Genomic DNA, 12,915 nt, shown 5'->3' on the forward strand with positions numbered 1-12,915 from the left:
CCCTTGATTATAATGGAAATGAGAATTAGTATGTTGCCCAGGAATTTCGGAGGGATATGGGAGAGGTTAGGGTTCTCACAGATTTTTGTACTGTTTTGCTTGACAAAGGTTTAATTTTTCCACTTTTTTGTAAATCCATGTTGAAGTTATGGGTGAGCATGTACACAATGAAGTCGGTTAATTGTGAAATTGGCACTATCAACCGTTGAGGAGTTTCATGATCTAGTCCCGATAACTACTATCAAGATCCTACCAAAAAGGACTATTTGATTTCCCTGATATTAACGATCTTTTCAATAATTTCCCTGACATTATACCTAAACTTCTCAACAATTTCCATGTTTCTCCCTGACACACACACACTGACTTTTCCGGTCTATGGGAAACCTGAAGATGTATATAAATTACTGATCTCAAAAATGGTCGAATTAATAGTAGTTTGAGGCATATTCACATGCAGCCTTTCCTTTCCAAACAAATGTACCCAAAGCTAATTTGCGAACATTAGTTCCAAAGAAGTTGCTGAAACAATTTATTTTAGATTTCCTTTCGTTTACTTTGATACAACTTGAAACAATGTCCGATCTCGTTACATTTCTTTGCACTTAGAAGTACATAAATCAAATTACCTTTGGTCTTTTATATAACCTGAGTATACGTAGACAAACATCTTGGATATCTTCTTCCGTCACCCCAAATAAATGATACCACGCAGGATTCTTCGGCAGTGCTATTTTTAGCTTACGCGCCGTGAGGTATATACAGGCACAAGCAATGGTTTCCGGCTGATATCGCACAAAAACATCAGTCCGTAAGGAGTCATTCATATAATTCCTGAAAATTAAAGAAAGAAAAACAATTAAACATTTTATCCTTAACAAGATGGATGGTAATTGCCTATTCTTGAACAGAAGGTAATAGAAGATATCTTTAGTTTAACAGACCAGAGCTCGCTACTCGCAAGGATTACGTGCGTTTCAGGGTGGGTGATAAACAATCAATAAAACCAACACTGGAAGTCAGCAGAACTATTACTGAAGTAGTCAATTTCACGATTCGATCCGAATTGTGCTAGTAGAACACGCTATTTCAGTATTGAGAATAATTTCTTCATTGCTATACAGCTTTATTTAATCTCAAGAAATTAATAGTTTGAGAATATTGCACACATTAAAAAATATACCATTCTCGATATGTAAAATGAAGTTTCAATCTCCCTATCATTTTTCACCTGCTTTGTGCAGATTCTCTTCTAGGAGTTCTTGTAGGACAAAGAATATCATTTGATGAAGTAGGGGGGAAGGTTGAGTGCCACAATCGTCTAAGTATCAAAATATAAAATTCTCACTTAGGTCCAGGACCGCCTCTAGATGCCACTCTTTACCCAAGGAGACATTAATCTAGATTTGCCTTTACAACAAATTCTTGAAGCCACATGTCAGTTTTATCATTCCCACTCTGTTCAATAAGATCGCAATGTTTTGAGCCAACATTCATGGCGGAAACGAAAGCCGCAAATCAGACGATGGCGGAAACGAGAGTAGCGAATCAGACGTGCCGATGCTCCGTTGTTTTTTTTTTTTCTTTCTTTCTTCATTGAGTTAATAGGATGAAGATACATATGGGCAGATCCTCTATTTTATAACATCCTTGGTTAAAACAGAAAAGCTGGAAAAGTATGGACATAGGCTACCCTGACACTCAACCTTTCGTATGAGAACAGTTACTTTATGGTACTTTTCATTCTAATTTCACTATATACTTACTATAGTCTTTGTCCTGAACTTGAAGAAATTTCCAACAATAGATACACCATTATATTTTCATTAGTCTACACGTCGGAACCAACAAGTGGAGAAATACATACACAGTTACAAACTAAATTTTAAATCATGTGCTAAAAGACAAATGTTTAGCTCAGTTCACTATTGTTCATCAAAATGTGAAACTGTTACAAATATCTGACACTTACCATGACACCTGCATTAGATTTTGGTTCTTCTCAAATCCTAATACCTGGAGATACATTACAATAATCTGAAAAGAAAGAGAGAAAATATATATATATATTAGACATTGGTAAAAAGCTTACCATGCCAAGAACAACCAGACTCTTAGTATATTATTACAATATATTAAGAAAGTCTATATTATGATATCCATTAAAGGCACAATGATTTTTTTTTTTTTTAACTCAATGTGCAGTCTCGTTACTTAAAAGAAAAAAAGTCACCCACTTGAAAATAACATTGCACCTTCATCTGTAGCTGGGAAAAGAAATGATTTAATCTTATTTATAGTTTTAAGTTCTTTCCACAATTCACAGTATTCATGGCCGTACAATTAATCCTTATTCCTCCGTAAAGTTATCTATCATTTATTTAACAACCTTTCATGCTTATCAGTATTCATTCAAGTTTGCTACATGGTCGAAAAAACTCGCTGATACGATTCTTTATAGACTTTCTTGATTTTATCTGTTCAGTACATAACTTACGTTTTTTTAATATATACATATAAAATCAGAACAATCCATTTAGTTCAAATGCTACCATAAAAATTCCGTTGTTACTTGAATTTTCGATACCGTACCCTGTAGCTTCCTCTGTGCAAACGTACAGTATAGAAAATTCAGTCTGATTTCTCATTCTCTTGAAAGCCTCCGAAACGTATTACTCAATCACAAGAAATGAATACTTTGGTCAGATAAGTGAAAAAACAAAAATTATTAAATATTATGTCTTGTGCGCAACATTAAAACTAAATAACAATCTAATGTCATTAGTAGTATTATATAGAAATAAACTGCACTATTCGGTTCTCAACGACATCAACAGTAATATTGAATATTTCCTACAAAATTCATAATTCACAATATACGAACGGCAGCATATGAACATCAAGTGTAAAATCATGAAACTATGTCCTAACAAACTCCCAACTTACCTGTGATATCAGAAAACTTTTAAAATGAACCTGACCCTGTAAACTCTGGCTTGTACTATGGAAAACATTGACGAGCAAATAAAACAATCTCACAATACAATGGAAAATGTATGCCTTGCTGTAAATGTTTACTCAAAATACAAAAATGAAGTACATAATACATCTTTTAACTCTCGAAATGTCACTTACTACTTACCGCATTAAAGAATAATTCGACATTCCAAAAAGGGTATTTCAACTCAACACTTAAGAATTTATGTTACCTCTATTTTCCATGGTACACCAAAAATATTCTCAATAAAATTAATGCTTTTACCACTAACGACAAATATTCATTTATTTATAATACACTAGAACGTTACACTTCCAACTATACATGATGATAAAGCTGGTTTCTATGCACTGATCACAACCACCAGGAATTCAGTTCACACTGTCACCACTGAGCCAATGTACGGAAGTGAAGTGTCTGCAAATGAAAAGACTGATAGCACAAAGTGATAAACACAAAGAGTCAAGTAACAGAAGTCTTCGATTCTTGCTATTCTTTCAACTTCCTCTTTCACTCCACTGTACAGTTAATTAATATACTGCAGATAAGTTTATCTAAATTTTATATTATCCACTGAAATAGTGTCAAATCTACAAAACATATATACAGTGCTTACCTTGTCTGTAAATAACAAATACACAGATTCAATAAACACTTACGTAATGTTGCGTTATTCTAACCTGGAATTCAAGCATCATGTTTGCTCCTTGTTGAATTCCTGAATCAGGATGTACAAAAATGTCTAATCATAATTCTAATACAGACAGATACGACAAAATGGACATTCTAATATAATAGTTTAGCCTCAGCGATCAGTTTTCTGGCGTATTTACCTGGGGGATGATCAGATTAGGATGCCATAAGGCTTTGTACACATTAATACACTTGGATACAAAGTATCATGGTAATCGTGTGAAACAATCTAGTAGTCCACCTCCTCACTATAGCCGACCTAGCAAACTTCAAACCTGGAGAACAGATTACGTCATATGGTCTCAAGAATTTTTAGTCTGATTTGTGTACATCACGCACACGAAAGTATCAAGAAAGTTAATTTGAGGTCAAGGGATGAGTTCACTGCGGCCATATCACCGGTAGTTATAAGTTTCATCAAAAAATTCATTCAGGGGACTGCTCGAAGTAATAGAGTAATCTCGTTGGGAAATTATGTTGTTTAGAAAACCATCTCGCTCGAACTGTAGTATTACAAATTGTTACAATCTACTCAAATAATTCGTAGTACAGTAAAACCTGTCTTTAGCGAAATCGAACGAAAAATATTCCGTTAAGTTTCCAGTCAACGAAGGTAGAAATAATAATAATAATAATAATAATAATAATAATAATAATAATAATAATAATAATAATAATAAATGCCTTTATATAATGGATTCTGAGACAAAATAAGATTCTGTACAAACCTTTGTCAATTGATAGTATTTATTTCTACTACGAACTAACACTCGAATACCCAGGATTTTTAAAAACCTTAAACGCCCACGGATGGACAATTTGTCCTTAATGACGTTTTATGTTCTAAACATTAGGGATATGCCATAATTGGTTTCTGTGATTCCTACTGTGTAAATCAAGCTGGCGAAACAGTGTCATAACCAGTAAGATTAGGAGGTCCTTGGCCTCAGAGTAAGGGATAATCTTGATCAGTTCGTACTTTGTTAACAATTTCCACACGTTGTAACAACTTTTTGTTCTTTTCACATGAAGTTTGCTGTCCTATGATTGAATATTATATACTGTATATTAGTGTGTCCCTTATTTTGGGTAATTTCGTGTTGCGATATGCACACTAGGGTGGAGTGAAATAGTGGTCAAAAATTTTTGGGGGGTATTAATTTTTCTAATAGGGCGGAAAAGTTGCCTTACCATTAGAGTACTGTGTCACAAAAATATTAGTCTCGTTAATTAATTCCTTTGGGTGCCACACAGGACTTGAAATTTGACTGAAATCCACTATTTTTAACCGTACTAGCAGCGTTCACCCCGCTTCGCTGCGGTCACCCCGGAACGCAATAAACTTTGTTACTTAGATAATTTTTACTTTTTCGCTTTCAAGTGATATGATAAAAACCATAGAAGATTGCATTAAATGTTAACATTATATCGCCTGTCATTTATGTTAACCCGCCCCGCTTCGCTGCGGTCACCCCGTAAGTTTTCGCTTTCAAGTGATATGATAAAAACCATAGTAGATTGCAGTAAATGTTAACATTATATCGCCTGTCATTTATGTTAACCCGCCGAGTGACACGGTCATGCGGGTTGCATATAAATACGTTTATTTTTACCTATGATGAACTAACAAAGGATTTGTACGTTATGGACACTTGAATGGTCAATTATCTCAAGACACTGGTAATTAAAAATTAAAGTTATATGATAAAAACCATCTAGGGTCCAAATCCTAATAACCCCCCAAAAATAAAAGAAATTGTTTCAGCCGTATTAGCGTGATGAGGTAACAAAGGATTTGTGCGTTCTCTTTTATATATATAGATTGGTAAAAGGAACAAAATTATTTTTTTCTGTATTAATTTTTCTAATAGAGCGGAAAAGTTGCCTTACCAATAGAGTACTGTGCCACAGAAATATTAGTCTCCTGAGTCATTTCCTTTGGGTGCTATATGGACTTGAAGTTTCGCTGAAATATATATTCTTAACAGTATTATGAAATGAGGCAATTTTTTTCTATACGGAAAAGTTGCTATACAACAGTGTTGTATCACAGATCCTCACTCCGCTGAGTCAGTTCCTTTTAGTGCTATAGGTATAGAGGGCTCGAAAAGTGAGTTGTAACGTACTTACATTTTTACATTATGCTTGAATGAAAAAATGAAACTAAAGTATCTTACATATATGCTATATTCGAATACAGCATCTTTATTACAAATATTACAGAAGTTTCATAACATCAACTTTTTTGTTTCTTATCTTAGTTTGGATATAAGCTAAGAAAGCTTTATAATATGATATGTGAAAAAAAGATGACAAAAGTACATCACTCAGTACAAACATATGACTTAGGTTTGTGTGTAGTGTATGTTACAATAGACATCTACACACAATTTCTAGATTAATTACAAATATAGGAAAAGTCCTGTAATGACATGAATATTTCTGATCTCAGTTTGGAAATAACCTAGGAAATCTTAATATACAAATAATATGTGAGAACATGACAAAACACATTACTTTCTATTCTTGAAAATGAGTTAGGAAAACTTCATATCAAAATAATACATGTCAACATACATTACACTGTAGGAAACTCTGACGTTGTATTGAAGACGCATACGGCTTCTGGACTCGAGTCTTGCCCTTATGTATCCATCTCGTTCACTTACACCACAAACAGAACACGATACTTCTGTTACCAATTTTACACATCGTTCTACACCTTGGCTATGGCATGGAAGATTCGGAATATCAATATTTGTGGTATCACCTTGAATGACTCTATAAATATCCGCAGCAGTGAGATCCATAATAAGTGGAAGGAAAGTTATAGCCAAATCTGTCCAATTTATCAGTTCTGTGTAGTATTCAGCTTCCAAATTGAGTAATGGAATGTCGTAATTTCTGATTCCAGGCATTTGCGAGGTTTTTGTCTTAAGGACTCGTCTGAAGTCCAGTTCTCTGATATGTTTCTTCTGATCTGTCATCATAAAGAGGAGAATGTTTTCAGCATGCGCAAAGTATCCATTTCTTTGAAGTACAGGATCAATGACAGCCTTGTACTTTTCAGGAAGGAAGCGCGATAACTGAATCATTTTGAAGAAATGTCTTGATCCATCTGTGCAAAAAGGTTTCTGTTTTATGCTGAACCAGACTGGCGCATACATATTTACAACATACTGAGAGAGCACTTTTAATTCTTCTGAAGGGTTTGGTGTAGCTACATACAATCGAAGAATTCTGTTTGCTGTAGTAACCCACCTGGCGTGCGAAATGTTTCCTAGATAGCGTTTTGCCAAAAAAAATCAGGAAATATCCATTTGAAACAGCCTTGCAAATCTCATACAAATACTTCTGATCCACACTGAAATCATTATAATTCTCGAAATCTGAAAGAGACTCTCAATTACATCATATTCCACAACTGGTTGGTTTTCACAATTTGATGATGATCTTCCAATCTGTCCAGAAAATGCATGAGGACCTGTTGTCTTACCATCAATTGATTCTAGCAAATGTCTTAAAGGGAGCTCATTTAAGTGCAGCAGACAAACCAACCATTGCAAAGGTCTCTGAACAGACTCTTCTAAACGTCGTATTATTCCACCTTTTCTGCCAGTATTTGTAGCAGTCCCATCACATCCTACAGCTCGAAGCCTTTCCAGATTTAACATCTTTCTTTTGAAAATATTGTAAAATTCTCTCAGTTTATGTAAGCTGGAGTAATTATTGTACACGGGAATTTGGACTTTCCCATCACCTTTTATTATAAAAGATCTTCTTAATACAGAAATATATTACAATAAGTGGTTCCTTTAATAATTTTAGGTAAGAAAGTGGAAGGAACTCAATGACCAGGCGTCGTAGGGCTTTGTAGGTGAGGTTTCTCTCTTTGACCGGGCGACGTGAGAGGGGATAATTTTTGTGTGATTAGGTCTCTCACGGTGACCGGGCGTCGTGAGAGAGAAAGGGAACCCAATGGCCGGGCGCCTTAGGGCTTTAGGTGGTTTGATCAACCTGGATAGATAGATGCTTGTTGAGGCGTGCTCCTGTCTTTTATTCTAAAATGTCGGCTACTTTCGGTGATCTCCGTCCTGCCGACTGCTGGTAATTGTGAGCGACTCCTCTTCGGTACTGTCGTCTGCGTTGTATTTGTTTACTGTCAACACGTGTAGTACACACATGGTTATCGCATGATATGAAGACATGCGGAACCTTACAATATTCAGTCATTTCGTTATGTCAGAGTAAACAGACTATCCACTATAACTAGTTTTTGGCTTTGTTGAAATTCCAGTTTAGAAAATGTAGTGAAATTTTTCACTTTCAACGAATATTTGAAATATTTTCAGTCTACGTATTGTAAAATGCTTTGCCAGAATAAAAACACATACTCTCCATTTCAATTCTTTTTAGTTCAAGTTTAAGACAATTATTTGGCAGGATATCAACCATTCCTCTTTGCTCGCCAACCTAAAATTCGGAAAATTTTGCGGAAAGAAAGAGTTAACCATGCTGGTGGCACCCGAAGATAATAGATTTCAACAAAAATAAATACTGATTTTGAAAATACTTACTAAGGAGCAACAATCCCGCACTATTAGAATACTGATGTGTAAACTTCAATTTTTCACTCCACCCTAATGCACACCCCTCAAATATATTCTATGTGACGATAAACACGCATTAGTGAAGTAGCAGCTCTACGAGAACGTTAACCTGTGCCGACTTAACGACAAAGTCATAAAATTACGATCCACATTATAATATAATTTAGAATGTCCAACCGTGATAATGGAGAAACTAAGAGACTGTGAAACGAAACTTTACACGAAGCAACTAGAATAAGGGCGACATCTGCTCGTGTATTGACAAACATCACCGGATGAACAGTGTTGCCAACCCAAGAGAAAGTTTTGTTTTTGTAAATGGAATGACCTAAATTGAATATATCATTGGAAGCAACAATAAAAATAAATACAGAAGAGATGGTAAACGCAGATCAGTATTGTAAACTTCTCGAGACATAACGTGTAATATGTGTTGGTGCACACGGAGTGAGGTATAACGTTTTGTACACCTTAAATCAGATATTGACAAGAACAGTTTGCGTTGCCTCTAAGTCTAGAAGGATCCGCTGAACAGTGTTGCCATCAACAGAAGAGAAAAATTGAGTTTGGAAAACATACAATAACTCGGAAAGGTCACTAATGCTTTATGCTTAAAACCTATAATGCAAGGCAGTAGAGCATGAGGAGTAGAGCTGTGGTTATGTGAGCTTGATAACTCACGTACTGACAGATATATTCGGTATCTTATTAAAGCAGAGAACTAAGGTTTATAAAAGATGGCTTTACTCTTGATGTCATCATGGTTATCAGCGTCCTTAAAAGCCCACGGGTGCATAAACCTATGCAAATTGAACGCTGTTTTCATATTTTAACCAGGTTGTTGGGATTCCAAACAGCTGTGCAGCGTTGCTACCTTTCACAAATCTTACTTGTCAGCTTTTACAAGATATCGTGTATCTCGGCCAGTTATCGATCTCACACAACCATGGTTCTATTCCTCATGCTCTACCGCCCTGCATTATAGGTTTTCAAGCATAAAGCATTAGTGAACTTTTCCGTTATTGTATGTTTTCCAAACTCAATTTTTCTCTTCTGTTGATGGCAACACTGTTCAGCGAATCCTTCTAGACTTAGAGGCAACGAAAACAGTTCTTGTCAATTTCTGATTTAAGGTGTACAAAACGTTAGTACCTCACTCCCTGTGTGCGCCAACAAATATTACACGTTATTTCTCGAGAAGTTTGTAACACTGATCTGCGTTTACCATCTCTTTTGTCTTTATTTTATTGTTGTTTCCAATGATGATATTCAATTTAGGTCATTCCATTTACAAAAACAAAACTTTCTCTTGAGTTGGCAACACTGTTCATTCGGTTGTGTTTGTCACACGAGCAGATGACGCCCTTACTCTAGTTGCTTCGTGTGAAGTTTCGTTTCTCTGTCTCTTTAGTTTCTCCCTTATCACAATTGGAAATTCTAAATTATTATATTATGTGGATTGTAATTTCATGGCTTTGTTGTTGTCGGCACGGGTTAACGTTCTCGTAGAGAGCTGCTATTTCACTAATGCGTGTTTATGGTCACACAGAATACATTTGGGGGTGTAGATATCGCAATATGAAATTACACAAAATAAGGGACAACCTAATATATATATATATTCAGCACGAAGATCCTCTATGAATTTCTGAATAATCGCGATATGTCTAACCCTATTACATATACGTTCACGGTAGTTGCATTGCTATCATCACTACTGTCCGGTTTTGAGACAATGAACCACGTAAATGGACAGTCTTTCTCGAGAAGAGTTATTTATATATGGTTATGTAGGGTTGGTTTGAAGGAAACTCAACATTAATTATTATTATTTTAATGAGGGTAATTTTCCCACGTGAACTTTCTTGTCTGAGGTCTGTTTTCACACTCGTGAACCGCTTGTAGGTTCTTTAGTTGAGTTCTCCCTGCAGTAATATAGGTTTTCATTCTGTGTCTCCAAAATTTAGTTCACCACATCACACTCATCAAGACATATTTTGAAGTTCTGCATCCTTAGAAAGGAAAGACAAATAAACAAGTATGCTATACTCTCTACAACAGCAGGCGAGAATTACTATAATGAGGTCTGTAATGAATTGAACTATATAGATGCTTTTAGAAATGCCTTTAGCGTTGCCAACACTAGGGTACATAGTATTCGTATATTTCTACATTTTATTGGTATAGTTACATACGTGGTAATAAACACCATTTTTTCATTGTTTGTGAGATTATTATCAGAGGTAAGTGAAGTTACTGGCTTACACGAAAAACGGCCAACATCTAATAAAAATTGAAGTGAAAATTACTTATTACAATACTAAATCAAGGGTTCCTGATGGCGGACAAATTGTCCACTATTGAGCGTATTTGAGGTGAAATACTGTTTTTCTAGAAAACCTTGAGCAATACTAACATAATTTTCTGTGAAACATTTTGTTTAGTTCAAATACTGAAAAGTAACTTGGATTCAACCTTGATGGTTTAGTAAACAAAAGACAAAAGGAAAGGACATTTTATCCATCTGTGGGTGTTCTAGTGTTAATACACGCAAACCTGTATGAACAATTTTGAATGTATTAATGAACAGAAAAAATACTGTACACACGTTAACTTATACGAGATGCATGTATAATAAAATAAAAATAAAAAGAAAGGTTTGCAACACTGCTAAGTTGAGTATGAGCATGAGCATACCTTAGTATTGTGTTTGATAGAATAGTCTGAGGAGTTGCGTACGTCTGAGTAGCAGTAAAGTGAAATGGTTGCCGTAATACAAAACCCCGCCAAATGTGAAATGAGATGTCATACGATTTCTGAACGCCAAAGGACAGAATGCAGCTGATATCCATCGGGAATTGTGCGTCATTTACGGACCGACAATAATGAGTGAAGAGGTCAGGCAATGATGCAGTTTCAGAAATGACATTCCAATATTTGTGACAATTAGCACAGCGGAAGTCCTAGTGTTCAGACGAACAATCCTGTGGAACGCGTTAACGTGAAAGTGCGATTAAATCGCCGGTTTACAACAACATACTCGTCAAAGAGGTGTCTGCGAAAACAGTGTACCGAAATCACGATTGACACGTACATTCACACAGAGCAAAGAATGACAGATGCACGTGATTTTCTTGTCTGCTGGGGAGAGGATATAGAGATGATTTCTTTTCTCACACAATGACGAAGGATGAAAACTGAATATCGTAGGTCACTGGGGAGTCGATGCAGCAGTCTATGCAATTGCGGCACTCTGGTTCTCCTAAAGCGAAGAAATTCAAACCAAGTTTTGGGACCAAAAGAGAGTGATTCTTGTGTAATTCTTGGAACCTGGAAGAACAATTATTGATATGTATTGCGACACTGAAAAATCTGCGTGCCATCCAAAATCTGCGGAGAAGAATGTTACGCTCTGGAATTATTCTAATAAGTGACAACGCCTGCCCATACACAGTTGCTCGTACTATTGAGACATTTCGAAGATTTCGATGGGAATTTTTCAATCACCCTCTTACAACCTTAACCTTGCCACCAGCGATTTCTTTCTTTTTCTTCACCTGAAAAGTGCCTTGCATCGAGCAGCTTCAACGATAGTGAAGTGCTCAAGACATCAGTTCTGGACTGGCTACACTCTTAGGCGACAGATTTTCACATAGAGGGTATACAGCAATTTGTGCCACGCTACTAGAGATGTCTGGAGGTTCATGGTGACTACATCGAAAATAGCCAAGGTATATACTTGTGTATTAATCACAATGATTTTCTATCACTTTTTGCTTTTTAAAAAATATCGGCCCTTTCTTCTAACATGCGCCTCATATTTTATATATATAAAGCCTCTAAAAGATGTCTAAAAACATTCGGAATTTGAAATTTTCCGTTGAAAGACTTACTTTAATTTCTGTTGGCCGAGTAATATACGTAGTTTCTGTTTAATGAAGAGAATCTAACATGTGTCTCGCCCCTAAATTCAAAGGACTATGAAACATTTCCATGTAAAATAATTTGTTTACTAAAAGTGTCTGCTAAAGGCAGGTTTTACTGGATAAACCACGGAGCATGAGCATCCACACGGGAATGGCGGAAAAACCTACAACTCACATCTCTCTACCGTCAAAAGCTGCCTAGGCGTATAGAGCCAGTAAAAAACCACCGTGTATTCCAGAACATTTTGTTTTTTATGCCATCATAAACGGATCAGTCTGTTAGGTTTGTAAAACCTTTCTGAATAACACGGTATGAAGTCTCTAATTATCACGTAATCCATTAGAGAAAATAATGAAAAGTGACTCAAAGCAACGATTCCGGAACAGTTGTACAGTAATCAATGAGATGAAAATATCTTTCTCCATTGCAAACGAAGCAGTTTTGCCTGAATATTTTAAATACGATTATTTCTACGGGTACAAATCACACATGTAATTGATAAACCTATAGGGAATAAAAGCAAGCACAACGTCAAGAATGTAACGATCTCCAAATATACGGATTTTTGAAGGATTTTAAGCTAGTTTCAAATCAAAATGTAAAGGATGCTTTACTCATCTTAATGTTCGTGCAATCTGATAAATATAAACTGTTATATTGTGTTATTCAATTTACTTCTAGTATTCT

At 35.7% G+C, this 12,915-nt stretch overlaps 1 protein-coding gene across 2 annotated transcripts in view; it reads right to left on the bottom strand.

Moving 5' to 3' along the window:
- LOC145671086 (cyclin-L1) overlaps positions 1 to 12,915 on the bottom strand; it is a 100,501-nt gene that overhangs the window by 14,806 nt on the left and 72,780 nt on the right. For both annotated transcript variants that reach the window (XM_081739832.1, XM_081739833.1), the window contains 2 exons: positions 1,973 to 2,037; positions 630 to 834 (listed from right to left, as the gene is read on the bottom strand). In XM_081739832.1, coding sequence (XP_081595958.1) covers positions 630 to 834; positions 1,973 to 2,037 — 270 coding nt within the window. The remainder of the gene's footprint in view (positions 1 to 629; positions 835 to 1,972; positions 2,038 to 12,915) is intronic.

Source organism: Thermobia domestica, chromosome 15, assembly GCF_964235325.1.
Source record: "Thermobia domestica chromosome 15, izTheDome1.hap1.1, whole genome shotgun sequence".
Lineage (NCBI taxonomy): Eukaryota > Metazoa > Arthropoda > Insecta > Zygentoma > Lepismatidae > Thermobia > Thermobia domestica.